Below are 14,645 nucleotides of genomic sequence, written 5' to 3'. Positions count from 1 at the left end.
GACATGATCAAGGAAATAATCACAGAGGTGATGCTACCAGCTACGGGTCACTTCATATGCCCTGTTTGATCCCCTTGGCAGCCCTCATTATGTAGATGTGATCATCATTACTAATTTATAGGTGAGAATCCTGCAGCTGGCTGGCTAAGTGAGTGACTTGCCCAGTGTCAGACTGGTAAATGGCCAACCTGGGATTGCAACCCAGGTTCTAAGCCTCTTAGCCATCATCAGTCTTGATCCCTAAAAGCAGAAGGTGCAAGAGATGCGTATGTGACTTGCTGGTTGTTCATTTGTGCAGGAAACAATTCCTGAGCGCCCAGGAATTGCAATGCCAGCCACTGTTGGGTGCGGGGGTGGAAATGAGAGACAGGGCTCCTGTCCCATCTGTGATGGGGCTTCAGGATAGTGGGGAGAGGACACACAAGGAATTATAGTGCAGTTGACTCGCCGTGAGAGGTGTGTCACGGTAACATGCAGGCGTTGGGGGGAAACAGCTAGCTGCATGTGTTGGAGGGGAGGGGGTCGCAGAACATGTTCCAGCATGAATGTGTCGGAGTGGGGGGTGAGCGGGGAAGAAGCAGCTTCTGAGGAAGGCCGTTCCAGCAGAGTGAACTGTAGGTCAGGGTAAGGGTGACGAGGAGGTCTGTCGGTTGGGACGTGGCGGAGGGATGAGTGTCCAGAGGTAGGAGGGACTTGAATGCCAGACAGAGGGGGACTTTGTGCATGGGCCACACTGGAGGCTTGTGGGAAGGGACTGCCTGTGGTCTCATCTATAGTGTGCTGGTGGGGAGAGAGGGTTTGCTGCGGCACCGTGGAAACCTGCCCATAGAGGCCTGGCAGCAGGCAGGCTGGCTTGTTCAGGTTGCCCAGCACTTCCTGAATAATCTGGGGCCATGCTCGAGGTTTGCAATGGAGGTTCGTATGCAGCTTCCTTGTCCCCAGGGCACAGACTGGCTGGGCCCTGCTCTGCTGAGCTAAGCAGCCTCGCCCAATGACAGGCACTCGGAGAGGACACTGGGTGGGGATCAGCAGACTTGGGCTCTGCTCCTTGCCCAGTGACCTTGGCAGTTTCTTGACCTCTTTGAGCAGCTCTGCAACATGAAAGGACTAAATGATCTCTGAGGTCCCTTGCAGCCTCAACATTGTGAACATTGTAGGGGTGACATGGGGGTGAGGATGAGTGGGACAGGAGGCAGGTCAGGGAAAGGACATGTTCAGCAGCTGTGCACAGGTGATTCAGCAGGGATTCAGGAAGGCTCCCAGGGATGACTGTTGTCATTGCTACATTCTAGAGAGGAACGAATGGACATAGCCGCCATTACTTGAAATCTTGCTGGACACTGATCCTTCCGTGGACCATCTCTCTGGATCTTTAGAACCACCCTATGCCATGGAGGTGTTGTCCCATTTTACAGATGGGAAACCAAGGCTGCAAGGGGTCCATTGTCTTTCACCAGATTTCACTGTGAGTGACAGAGCTGGGATTTGAAACTAGACCTTGCCTGACTCTAAGCTCAAGCCTTTTGCCCCTTACTCTATAGCTGCCCGAGGCTGCCTTCATCCTGCAGGGGCTCTTGGACATGCTGTGCTGGACTGGTGGGGATCACCCACTCACATGGGTCCTGCCTGGAGAACCAGCCTCTGGTTTAGTACCATAGCAGGCACCTGTGACCAAATCCACTGGGACCTGGCGAGGCACGTAGGCCTCTCCCACAGCTGCCTGCCCCGTGGGCTCAGCCAGGTGGATTTGTTTTGACAGGTGAGGGCAGTGGTGGCACGCCTGGGAATGTGATCCCTCCTTGGAGCCATGCTTTGGAGGTGACGGCAAGTATGTGGGTGGTATTGGGTTGGAGTAAATAAAGCTGCAGAAGGACAGATGGATAGGATCATACTACCCCAGAAACAGCCTGGCCTGGGCCCAGCGGTCTGTGGTCACAGTGGCCTGTTCTTCCTCCCTGACCTGGAGCCAGGAGACCTGAGCCTTTCGTATGTCCTGCCTTGGGGCCCAGAGGAGTGGGGATTTGCCCCACCAGCTTGGGAGGCTATGACACCTTGCAATTGCAGAGGCTCAAGCTCGAAGGGGCTCTGGATCTCATCCAGTGTCTATTTTAGAATTGGGGGTGCTTCGCCCCAGAGAGAGGAAATGGTGTGCTTGAGGTCACATGGCCTTGTACGGTGAGGTGAAACTGGAATTTCCCAGTACGCAGGCCTGGCATCTGTTCTAGTGGCCGACCCTGTTTGGGAAGGGGGAAGCAAAGATGCTGAGAAAAAACCCTTGGGGATCCTCCCTCAGTCATCCTCCCTTCTGGCCCAGGCCTACAGCAACCCTCTGGGGAGGTGGTGGAGGACCTCCACAGGGCAGAAAGAGAAGGACCACTCCCAGTTCTTTCAGTGCATGTCACCATATTTCAAAGGGACATGCAGGAGGCAAGACACCATAGGGGACACCAGGAAACTTAGCATTGATCTGAATATTCCCAGGGAGGCCACCATCCAGGAGAGCAGCCGTGTCACAATAGGAGACACACCCCGCAACTGAGGACCACTTGCTCATAAGCGTTGTGAGCGCCAAGGGGGTTAGAGCCCAAGGTCAGGGGCTGCTTCATTGAAAAGTAAGGCAGTAGAAGGAAACAGGGATGAGGCATAGTCTCTGACAGTGTGAAGAAGAGTAGGGAAGGCATTCTAGGCAAGGGGAAGAGCTGGAGCAAAGGATGGAACTGAGCCCTTGTTCTGGCTTTGGTGATACCCACCTTGAGGAGGGGATAGGGGGCAGGTGCAAGGAGGTCACGGGTGATGCAGCTGGGAAGGTAGCATGGAACAGTCAGTGCAGAGCCTCAATGCTGCAAATTTCAGGCAGGGCATTTGAGCTTTCTCTCATGGTCAGTGGGACCACCAAAGATAGTTAACCAAACTGGGTGATGCGATGGCCAGCAGGGGCTGGCCTGCCCAGGAAACCCACCCTGACTCTGCGTATGAGGTGTTGGACCTTGGGCCAGTGCTTTAGCTCTCTGAGCCTCTGTTTCCGCATCTGTGAAATGGGGGTGCTAATAATGCCTACCCCTGGAGCGGTTGTGAGGATGATGGGGAGCAGCAGTGGGCTGCTTGCCTTGGTAAATGTTCAGAAGATGTCAGCCCCTGCCTTGCCTCCTGGGTAGCATCAGGCTGGGTTCGTGGAGGCTGGGACAGCAAGAGGGAAGCCCTTCTGAAAGTAAGAGGAGCTGCAGATAGAGGGGCTGTTTTCCTGTTTACTCCCAGGGAGGGGAGGTCTGAGCCCGAAGGTACATTTGGTCCAAATGGGTGAGTGTGTGCGTGATGAGGGCAAGGCAAGGATGCGGGGACTGCCTACCCAGCAGAACATTCCTGCCACCCCGGGGTGCCAGCCTGCCCTAGATGGCCAGGCCCGAGCAGCATCCCACTTCTCCCTGGGATAGATTCCCAGGACCCTTGAGCCCCAGGGAAGGAAGCTCATTTACTCTAGTTGTTAGGAGCAGAAGCTTTGGAGTCCAACAGCTAGAGGTTAAGAGCCCTGTGTCCACAAGCCAGTATTGGAGTTCTTGGTTTCTCTTTCTGAAACAGAGGAATGATGACCTCCACTGCATGAGGTGGTCAGGAGGGTTCAGCGAGCTATAAAGTACGGCACGTGCGTGGTTAGCACAGTGCAGCCAAGTGCAGCTGTCTTCGCTCAGGGGACATTTCCTGAGCACCTGTAGCCTCGGTAGCCAGGAGAGGAACAAAACTGTCAGCAAGCTTGTAGCCGGTGTGGGCAGGCAGATAAGGAAGCCGTCACCTTGAGACAGGGGAAGAGACACTGGATCGGGGAAGCGCAGGGTGTTGCGGGAGCCCAGGGGGATGTGCGTGCTCGCCTAGGCCTTCTGGAGGAGATACTATTTTTACTGAACTGGGAAAAGGAAATTAACCAGGTTTGAGACAGGGACTGTGCAGGGAGGATGTTCCAAGCGGAGGAGAAGTCACCTGCTGTGTGTTAGGTTCTTGGGGTGGACAAGAGCTTGTGGGGCCAGGCAGTACTCGGTAGGAAAACGAGGCCTGGCCCTGAGGTTTTCACAAGCCAGGGGAGAGGCTGTTTCTCCTGGACTGCGGGACGCAGAGGTGAGGGGACGTAAGGCAAGGATGCTTTTCACCTCTCAGAGCAGGACTGCCTGGGAGAACTCAGCCTCCCGTTGTTCTTGTGTCTTCTCTCATGTTCCCCACCCAGTTCCTACTGCCCCGGAGTCCTGGGGGGTCACCACACCAGGTCCGGTGTGACTGCGTGTGTCCATTGCGGCTCCCATCCCCGTGCAGCACGTGCTGTGGCCCGAGCACGCTGCTCATCAGGAAGCCTCGGGCCCTGACTCTGGGCCCCAGAGACAAGCCTCAGGGCCATTCCCTGGACAGGAGGGGATGTTCCAGATAATGTGACTAAAGAATGTAGTAGAATGGAAGGAGGAGAAGCTCCCCCCCACCTGGAGTGATGGTGGGCAGTGGGGAGGACAGAGCTTGGGGTCCATGGGTGGGCAGTGGGAAGGACAGAGCTTGGGGTCCATGGGCAGCCATTGGAGGGCTGGATTGAGGGTGCTGGAGTGGGGCCATCTATCTGGGTCCTATTTCCTGGCCTCCCCTGTCCCTACTCTCCTTTCTGCAGGGCCTAAGACCCTGCTTTGCCTTGGGAAAGGACTTTGACACATTTTCAAAATAAAGTTGAGAGAAGTCTCCAGAGAGGAAAAAGAATAAACAAGCTTAAAAAAGAATGCAAAAGGGAATGTATTATTTATTTATTTTCAAAGTCGGGGGAGGCCTCAGCCTGCTCCCTTGAGTGAAAGTTCCCAGCCACTGTGACATGAGGTCGCAGAGACTTCCGGGAGCCCAGAAGTTTGGGATGCGGCACCTGGAGTGTCTTCAGGCCAGATTTAGAATCAGTTCAGCTCACAGTTAGGGCCACCCTCAGCCTGCCAGCCTCTGTGCTCTGCGCTCTAGGGGTGAACATGCAAAGACCCGAATCCTCCCTCCCGCTGAGGGCCCGGTAGTCTAGGAGCTAGGACAGTGACAGCGTGGACTGTTGGGCAAGGGAGAGTGTGACAGATGTCATGACAAAAAGGTTCAGGTGGGCACCAAAGGGACTGGGGAGAAGGATTCATTTCTGGTGTGTGCGTGGGGGGGTACTCAGTGAGGAAAGCTTTCAAGGACTAGGTGAGTTGAGTTAGACGTTGGAGCCCAGCTAGGATTTTAATGGGCAGATCAAGCAGAAGGCTTTCTAGGTAGAGCAAGTCATGTGAGGAAAGGTACAAGGTGGGAAATTCTTCAGGACTTTGAGAAATAGGGACATTTGATTTTCGTAAACATTATTTATTTATCTTTGTTTATTTAAAACTGCTTTATTGAGATAATAAGCCACAAGTTACAATTTACAAAGTTGTGCAACTGACAACACGGTCAATTTTAGTAGATCTTTGACACTCCCAAAAACAGCCCCGTACCCATTAGCAGTCACTCCCCATTCCCCCAGTGCCAGGCAACTACTAATGTCCCTTCTGGTTCTGTGGATTTACCTGTTCAAGATATTTTGTATAAATGGAATCCTATAACACATGGTCTTTTGTGACTGATTCTGTCGCTTGGCATAATGTTTTCTTTTTCTTTTTTTAAAGATTTTATTTATTTGAGAGAGAAAGAGCACTAGCAGGGGGGAGGGGGAGAGGGAGAGGGAGAAGCAGACTCCCCGCTGAGCAGGGAGCCCAAATGGGGGCTCGATCCCACGACTCTGGGATCATGACCCGAGCTAAAGGTAGACACTTAACCAACTGAGCCACCCACGCACCCCGGCGTAGTGTTTTCAAGGTTCACCCATGCTGAAGTATCAATATCTCAGTCCTTTTTATTTTTTCTTTGCCTTCGTTCCTCCTTATGGCTGAATAGTAATCCGCCACATGGATATGGCATATTCACCAGTTGATGGACACTTGTTTTCACTTTGAGACTATTATGACTCTGCGGCTGTGACATTTGATGTTTTGGTGTGGATGTATGTTTTCAGGACAATCCACTTAGAATGGAGACTAGGACCCTCATGGTGGAGAATGGGAGGGGACAGGGTGAAGCAGAGTGACCTGCTCACCTACTGTGGACTCTGAGCAGTTGGGTGGGAGTGAGAAGGGTAGGCTCCTGTTCTGGCCTCAGTGAGAGCCTGTAGCGTGTGAGGCCAGGGCAGGGCCATCCCCCTGCCGACACACACCCACAAGGTTGCATCAGATCTGACAGCTGTTTGCGATGCTGGAGATAGCCTGGGCAGCTGGTATTTTCCCTGGAAGTCAGGTGCATTTTTCTTCCCATGTCCTGCTGAGGGCCAAAATTAGTTAAACACATAGAGAAGTGTGAGCTACACGGGTAGTCCAGAGGAGGGAAGTTTGTCAACAGGAAGCTGGCCAGCCAAGGGAAAGAGGTGGTCAGGGAGACCAAGGTTAATAAGCCAAGTGCAAACCAAGGGTAGGCTGCTAGGCTCCCACCCCTCCCATCCTCACACGGTGGCAATGGTTTTGTTTACAGGAAATGCTGTAAGTTTCTCACTGGCCCCATTTAACAGATCAGGAAACAGAGGCACTGCATTAAAAGGGATCTGCCATTCAGAGACAGAAAGGGGACTAAAGCTTAGGTCTCTGGTTCTGCTGTGAGCAGTAGGTTTGGTAAAACCTGGGCCTTGCCCTCAGCTCTGTGCCTATTTTTGAGTTCACAGGACAAGACAGGACACAAAAACAAGAAAGAGTTTTAGTCTCCTAAAAAAGAATACCAAACCCCACCCTAACCCCAAAGTGAAAACACAAAACAGGGCTTTAATTAACGTCTTTTCTTCCTTTTCTTTTCTTTTCTTTTCTTTTCTTTTCTTTTCTTTTCTTTTCTTCTCTTCTCTTCTCTTCTCTTCTCTTTTCTCTTTTCTCTTTTCTCTTTCTTTCTCTTTCTTTCATTCTTCTTTCTTTCTTCTTTCTCTCTCTCCCCCTTCCTTCCTTCCTTCCTTCCTTCCTTCCTTCCTTCCTTTCTTTCTCTCTCTCTCTTTCTTCCTTCCTTCCTTCCTTCCTTCCTTCCTTCCTTCCTTCCTTCCTTCCTTCCTTCTTTATTTTTTTTGTTCTCCAGCCAGAAAACATTATGTTGTTAGACAAGAATATTCCCATTCCACACATCAAGCTGATTGACTTTGGCCTGGCTCATGAAATAGAAGATGGAGTTGAATTTAAGAACATTTTTGGGACGCCAGAATTTGTTGGTGAGTTTTAGGCCTGTTTCTCTCCCATCTGAGCATCTGGGATCAAAAGGTAGAGAAATTCTGAGAACAAACACTGTGTCTAGGGCTGTGGTCTCTGGGCTGAGAGATGGTACCTTAGAGACCCCCACCCTCCCAGAAATATAATGGGTGGGGAAGAAAAGTTCCTGCCGATCTTCTGGGTAAGGGTCCAGGTGCTGGCTTTGAGCACCCAGTGGGGGAGGAGGAGGCCAGGTGGGGCTACAGGCCTTTGCCAGGTCAAACCCTCTGGGAGCTGGCCCCGCCCCCTGCTCTTAGTTGAATTTATTATGAAGATTTAAAATTACCTCGTCCTCTGGTATTCCCATAAACTCAAGTTTCTCCAGAGCAGCTTTTGATTTCCTGAAAAGGAAAAGGGAAATTATCTGCCAAATACCAGATCCACCCGCTCACCTCTCCTGTGTGCCTGGTCTTTATTCGTGCACAGGGGGCCCTCCTGGAGCAGGGCCCTGGCAGCTCTGTCTTCCCTCTGCTTCTCTCAGCCTTGGCTCAGGTCCCAGAAACCCCCTCATGGGACTGGGGCTGCAGGTTGGGGGTCCTAGAGAGACAGCCTTACAGAGGGGAGAGGAATGAGAATTGAAGACCACAGTCTCTCTCTGCTTTGGGAGTTGGAGTGGTCTTGGAGTTGGAGGGAGGGCGTGGTCTCCCCAAAACCTGGGGGTGGAAACTTCTGACCACAGTCTAATCAAAAAGGAAAATAGAATGTGTCAGATCATCCATTCTGATGGGTTTTCAGGTCATACATACTAGCTCCATGGCCGTTATAGAACGGTGCTGTCAAGGCCCCACGGACCCCAGGGTAGGCGAACCTTGCTGTGTGTCAGGCACTATGCCAGGGCCCTACAGACATTATCTCAGGGAATCTTCAGACAACCTCATAAAGCAGATTTAATTATTTTCCCTATCAAATGCTTTGTTCAAGGCAAAACAACCAGTAGGTGGTAGAGCTAAGATGCAAATGTAGAGACAGCCAACATCAAAGCCTGTGCTCTTTTGGTTACACTGGGTTGTCTCTCTAAAAAGACCTTGCCCCAGGGGGCTGACAATTTCATCGTGGAAACAAGACATCAAACCACCAAGTAAGAGTGCGAGAAGGATCTTTTTAGGTCATCTGGTCTAGTTTAACAAATGTGGAATTGGAAGCTAGGGGATTTTAGTTAAGGTCAGCCAATGATTATTCTTCATCTACTGTGTGGCAGGTATTAGGTGAGGTACTGGGGACACAGTGATGGCAAGGAGCCACACTCAGAATGACACATCCGAGGTTACACAATGAGCTGGTGGCAGAATCAACTTGAACCCGGGGCACAAGACATCTATTCTTGAACTTTGTCCAAGATAGCAGTTGCTGTCCACTATTCATATATGTGGTAAAATGCATATATTTACCTAGTTCAGTTCAAACCAAGTGTTAGTCAGCAGTAAATGGTTTAACTAAGAATTCAGGGCAATAGTGGAAGAAGTGTCACAAGACGGGATGTGATTAATTATAAAGTGAATGATAAAGAGATCTCTGAAGGACTATTCTAACAAGATGTCCACTCTGGCAAAATCAATGGGATCAGTCATGCTCTTGAGTCACTAAGAGACAAAGGGCTGGTGTTGTGGGTGGGAGAAGTGTCTGAAGAGGGATGGGGACAGAGCCAGGGTAGAGGAGGAGCACATCCCAGGTTCAGTTGTTATAGCAGGGGGCAGGGCCAGAATTAGCGCATTTACTGGGGACAGTTCACTGTGGATGGAGCAGGGAGTTCCCATCAGACTGGCCATGTGAATGGGATATTGATGAGTAGGCCAGATTGTGGAGGGTTTTTTCCAGTGGTATGCTGTTTAATGTCTAATAACTGGGTCTCAAAACAAAATAAAATATAACCCTAATTTATAGCATTTGCCAATTTTAAGCTACCAACTTGTCACTGAATTCAGGGTTGGGAAGAGATGCACAGTGTTGACTCTGGCGAGCCAGTATGACCCAGCTCCAGCCCAGAACTGGTTTTGTTTGCACCTTACAGATCTATAAGGTGACTTCTTTAGGTCCCTGCCCAAATTATGATGACTTTCTTTACCCAGGACTCCTGAAAAACAGGGTTATAATCACTTGTCCTACTCCCGCCATTCCTTTGAAATTTGAACCTGAGACACAGTGTTGAAAATTTACTACTGCCAGCTTCTAGGAGTGTGATAGACCCAGTCTTCCAAAAGCCCTCCTGCTACAAAACTGGATTCTTGAGAAAAAGATTCTTTTTTTAAAAAAATATTTTATTTATTTATTAGACAGAGATAGAGACAGCCAGTGAGAGAGGGAACACAAGCAGGGGGAGTGGGAGAGGAAGAAGCAGGCTCATAGCGGAGGAGCCTGATGTGGGGCTCGATCCCACAATGCCGGGATCACGCCCTGAGCTGAAGGCAGACGCCCAACCGCTCTGCCACCCAGGCGCCCCGAGAAAAAGATTCTTTTTAATGAAATTCTGAACTCATAGGAAATAAGTGAAATCTTTAAGGGTAGTAACTCCTCCAGCATCACCGGCCCCACCTCCAAACCCAGTGAAATGAGCTTAGAGCTGGGGCTATGAGCAGCAAAAGAATTCAGTAGGAGGACCTCTCCCAAAGGCAAGTGTATGTATCAGCATTTCAGTGAGAGACCAGCAAGACTTAGACATCCAAGGATATAAGATATTGAAATTATCAGATGTTGACTGTAAAACAAATGGAATGTATATAGAAATAAAAGGTAGTATCACAAGAATGAGCAAGTAACAAGAGGCTGCCAAAAATGAGCAGGCAAATTCCATAAAGAACCAGATAGAACTTTGAGAGATTCAAAATTCTACTCCTAGAAATTTAAAATTCAATGAATGAGTTAAACAGCAGATTTTACACAGCTGAAGAGAAAATTGAAGAATTGAAAGGCAGAGCTGAAAAAAATTAGCTAGAATACCACAGAAGGACAAAGACACGGAAATATGAAATAGAGGACAAATGTAAGAAGGTAAAAATGGAAAGCCTAACATAGGTCCGTGTGCAATCCCAGAGGAGGGAATGGAGACAACAGAGGAGCAACGTTTGGAGAAAATGGCTGAGAATTTTCGGAACTGTTGTAAAAACATGCATCCCCAGATACAGAAAGGACAGTGTATATCAAACAGAAAAGAGTAAAAGTAAATCCATTGTAGTTATACTATAGCTAACATTACAGTTCAACTATAGGGTACCAAAGACAAAGAGATCTTAAAAACAGCCAGAGAGAAAAGACAGATCACCAATCAATCAATCAATCAATAAATGCAAATTTTAAAAAATCAGACTGACAGCATACTTCTCAAAACAACAATGGAAGCCAATATCCAATAGAATATTATCTTCCAAGAGCTGAGGAAAAATAAAAAAACAATAATTAGGAGGCATCTCTCTGCTTGCTAGATGGGATGCTGACTGATTCATGAATTGCTTAATAAAGTCAATGACATCCTCAAAAAAAAAAAAAGGACCCATAACTGCATACCCAGGAATGTTATATTTCAAGACTGAGTGTAAACAATTCAGACAAAACACAGCAAAAAACAAAAAATCAAAAATGAGCAACAGAAAAGACAAACTATGAAACAATTACCCACCAGCAGGTGCTTATTAATAGAAGTTCCAAAGATGTGCTGGTGAACTACATGACCTTTGAGGGGAAGTCTCAATGCAAGAAGTAATAGGAAGAAAGAAATCAGTAAACATTAGGCAAATATAGACATTTTCTGTTTAAAATGATGATGATGATGATGATGTTTTAATTGTGGGGTTAAAAAAAGAACTAAAAATTGAAGAAATGTTAGATAGGACAGAGTGCTTGAAATGAGTGTTCTAAAATTCTTGTATTGTGAGAGGAAGGTCAAAACACTGCTTTATGTTAGAATTTGTTAGATAGCCCTCGTAAAGTCTCAAGGGTGGCCATTACAAACATAGAAGGAGGAGCGAAAACAATAAGAAGAGTAATAAAACAAAAAAAAACTCAGGAAAAAAAAAAGAAAATGAAAAGCACAGAAGAAATTGGACCAACAAAAGCACACAGAAGACAGAAATGAGTGTATATGGATACCAAGCAGATAAACCTGGAAAATGAGTTGTGTTCCTCAAACTCTCTGTGGTGAAAGACTAAAAAAAAAAAGTCTTAATCTGTCTTGGACTGCTTCTTCGGTAAGATACGAGAAAAATAAATCCCTAGAAAAAGTATCACAATTTGAATGTCATGGCAATGTCAAGTTGCTCTACGAGTTTCAAAATACTTACTCCCAGTTTTTGTACCTCTTGTATCTGGACCAGTGACGATTTGTCTTCAGACTGCACCTTGAATCACCGTCCAAGAGAAAGTCTTTCGTGTTTGTGAGGAGACGTGTGCAAAAAAGTTCATAGCAATGCTGTTCCAATAAGGAAAGAAGTGGAAACCACCCAAACGATCGCTGAGGGGACCCTGAGGGGAAGATGCTATGTATTCGCGCAGTAGACTGCTACATAGCAGTGAAAACAAAAGACCATGGATGGACCCTGAATGAACGCTAGAAGCATAATATTAAGGGGGGGGGGGCAAGTGACTACATCATATCCAGTATGACATCATTTTTAAGATGCTAAAAAATAAGCAAAGACAGAAAAGTGGTTCCCCGTGTCTTGAGGCAGGGAGAGGTGGGAAGGTGGGCCCCCCACTGATGCAGTGGCTTTGGTATTGTTCTAGGTGGAGAAACGTAGCCTTTCCCGCTCTCTCCCTTTTCCCATTATGATCAAACAGGCTCAGCCCTTCTCTCTTCTCTAGCTACTCACCTCTCTTACTCCTCCATTTCATGGCCAAGCTTTTTTAGGGTGTCGTCTACACTCTTATCTCAACTTCCGCCATCCGGGCACTCTCTGGACACTACTCACTCTCCAAGTGCTTGCCTGCGTGATCTTTGGGCGGCACTTGGCCGTCGTCTGTCCTGGGTAGAATCTCCTTTCCTAGACTCTGCACCCACTCCTGGTCACCACACCATCCACACAGCTCCCGTTTCAAGGACTCCAGATTTGATGGCTCTGACTCACTGTCCCGTTCCCAGGACATCTTTGCCCGGATGCCCCTCGGGCACCTCGGGCTCATCATCTCATTGGCCCCAGCATGTCTTCGTGCTCCTCAGCAGGGAAGGGCCCCTCTTTCGGACCAGACTCGGGAATGTGGATTCCCTCTCTGCCTCCTTTTCTTCATGATCACCTTCCAGTGTTGACCGACTGGTGTCCACCAGAGAGTTCTAGAGCAGACCCCATTTCCCCTTCCTGCATCTTCCTCACACCACCCTGCTCTTCCTTTTCCAGGTGTTTCTCCGTACTTTTCCTCACTATCAAGGCCTCTTTGTAAAAGATTTCCACCTGAATAACAGGCAACTTCATTTCTCAGAATTCTTAGACCCAGAATTATCTCCATCTGTTGCTCTGATTTTTCCTTCGTGAGGATTCAGGAGGGAGACTTTTGTCACCAAACCCCCTAAAATTCTCTAGAGCCATATCTTCTCATTTTCATTCTCCTGCTGATTCTTCAATATGGCTTCTTTCAGCTCCAGAAATTGTGAACTACGAGCCCCTGGGACTGGAGGCTGACATGTGGTAAGTTGTAGAGACCACCCAGGAGACCTAGGGGTCCTTTCAAGGGCAGCAGGCTCCGGCTGACATCCGCCTTTACCATGATACTGTAGTGGTGGATTCTGCACAGACGGGTCTCATTTCACTCGAACGGTGCCTTATAGTTGGCTGAGTACCTTGATTGCATGGTTTTCTAAAGTCCTCCCAGCAGTTTTGTGAGGTAGTTATCATTACCCTCATTTTATGAGGAGAAAGAGGCTCGGCGATGATAAGGGACTTGCCCCAACACAGCCTGCACGTGCAGGAGTCTGATCTTGAACTCAGGTCCTCGGGCCGAATGTCCAGAGCTCCATGACTCCAGATACACCCCTAGTGGCTGCTGAAGAGTGGGATGGAGAGGGCCATGGACTTGCGATGGCGTCTTTAGGCCGCCGTGGACGGGCAAGTGACCATTTCCCCTGAGGACCGTGCGGGAGAGTCCCTTGCTGGGCTCAGACCAGAGCCAAGTGGCTCTGACTGACCTGTCCTTTGCTTTGCAGGAGCATCGGCGTCATCACCTACATCCTGTGAGTATCCCTGATGCCCGGGCGCCGACCTACCTTGGATCGAGGGGACCCGGGAGGAGTGAGAGAGGGGCAGGCAGACAAGCAGGCGGAATTGACTGATTTTCCTCATTGACTCATTTCCCACGAGCCAGATGTGTTCGAGCCACACGGCGCACCTGACGGTCTGTGCTCTTAGCTCCGTGTCAGACGCTTGGCCCCAGGGTGGCGGCTGAGCCGCGTCAGCGTCCCTACCGTGGCCAGGCACCCCCCGCTCAGCCTCACCCAGGCTGCATGTCCCGTGACGACGTCAGCTGTCACTCAGAAGCCTTGGTCCAGCCCTCCAGCTGCCATGCCTCCCCCCTTTCCCCTTCCTTCCCCAGCTCGCACAGGCTCTCTTGTTTCTCCCCAGAGTCCCTCTCCCAGCCCCGATGTATTAAGTGGCTTAAGCAGACATTTCCTGCATAGCTCCATATGCAGGGGATCTGTCACTTTCGATCTCTGTGGCCTTGGGCAGATACTTAACCTCTGGGCCTGTTTTCCTCATCAGGAAAGTAAGAATTGCAAGCTTCCTGCCCACGGGTGTGCCGTGTGGGTTAAGTAAGCCGGCGCGCGCAAACTCCCCGGCGAGGCTCGGCACGCGGCATGTGGCTGACTGGTAGCTGTTCCTTCCAGCCGTGCTCCCCGACCGCTTTCCCCTCCTGGCACACCTGGCACGTGCTATCTTTAGGGCACACTGGGTAAGAGTCAGCCTGCAGCCAGAGGCATCGTGGGGGCTCCAGCGCCCCACAGCCCCGTATGCCAGTGCTCTGACTTTTCCAGCAGCCCACAGACTGGGAGCTCTGTATGATGGGGTGGAGCCCGCCTCCCAAGCTGCAGAGAAGGGTCTCGATCCTGGCTGCACGTTAGACCTTTTATTACCTACCATGGCCCATGCCCACTGCAGATCTGTTACCTCAGAATTGCTAGGGATGGAGTCTGGGCATCAGTATTTTTTAATCAGGTGTTTTTTAAAAAGATTTATTTATTTGTTTTTAGAGAGAGTGAGAGCACGAGCTGGGGGAGGGACAGAGGGAGAGAGGAGAGAGAATCCTCAAGCAGACTCCCTGCTGAGCGCAGAGCCCCATGCAAGGCTTGATCCCAGGACCCTGAGATCATGACCTGAGCCGAAATCAAGAGTTGGACACTTAACGGAGTGAGCCACCCAGGTGCCTGGGCATCAGTATTTTTTA

The 14,645-nt window shown here is 49.5% G+C and overlaps 1 protein-coding gene across 8 annotated transcripts in view; it reads left to right on the top strand.

Annotated features, from left to right (window-relative positions):
- Positions 1 to 14,645, top strand: part of DAPK2 (death associated protein kinase 2) — a 116,413-nt gene that overhangs the window by 83,451 nt on the left and 18,317 nt on the right. For all 8 annotated transcript variants that reach the window (XM_026478265.4, XM_057303844.1, XM_048222379.2 and 5 more), the window contains 3 exons: positions 7,120 to 7,249; positions 12,847 to 12,895; positions 13,411 to 13,437. In XM_026478265.4, coding sequence (XP_026334050.1) covers positions 7,120 to 7,249; positions 12,847 to 12,895; positions 13,411 to 13,437 — 206 coding nt within the window. The remainder of the gene's footprint in view (positions 1 to 7,119; positions 7,250 to 12,846; positions 12,896 to 13,410; positions 13,438 to 14,645) is intronic.

This window comes from Ursus arctos, unplaced genomic scaffold, assembly GCF_023065955.2.
Source record: "Ursus arctos isolate Adak ecotype North America unplaced genomic scaffold, UrsArc2.0 scaffold_28, whole genome shotgun sequence".
In the NCBI taxonomy this organism is placed as follows: domain Eukaryota; kingdom Metazoa; phylum Chordata; class Mammalia; order Carnivora; family Ursidae; genus Ursus; species Ursus arctos.
Note: the sequence above shows the minus strand (reverse complement) of the source record. Positions and strands in the feature narration are given on the sequence as shown.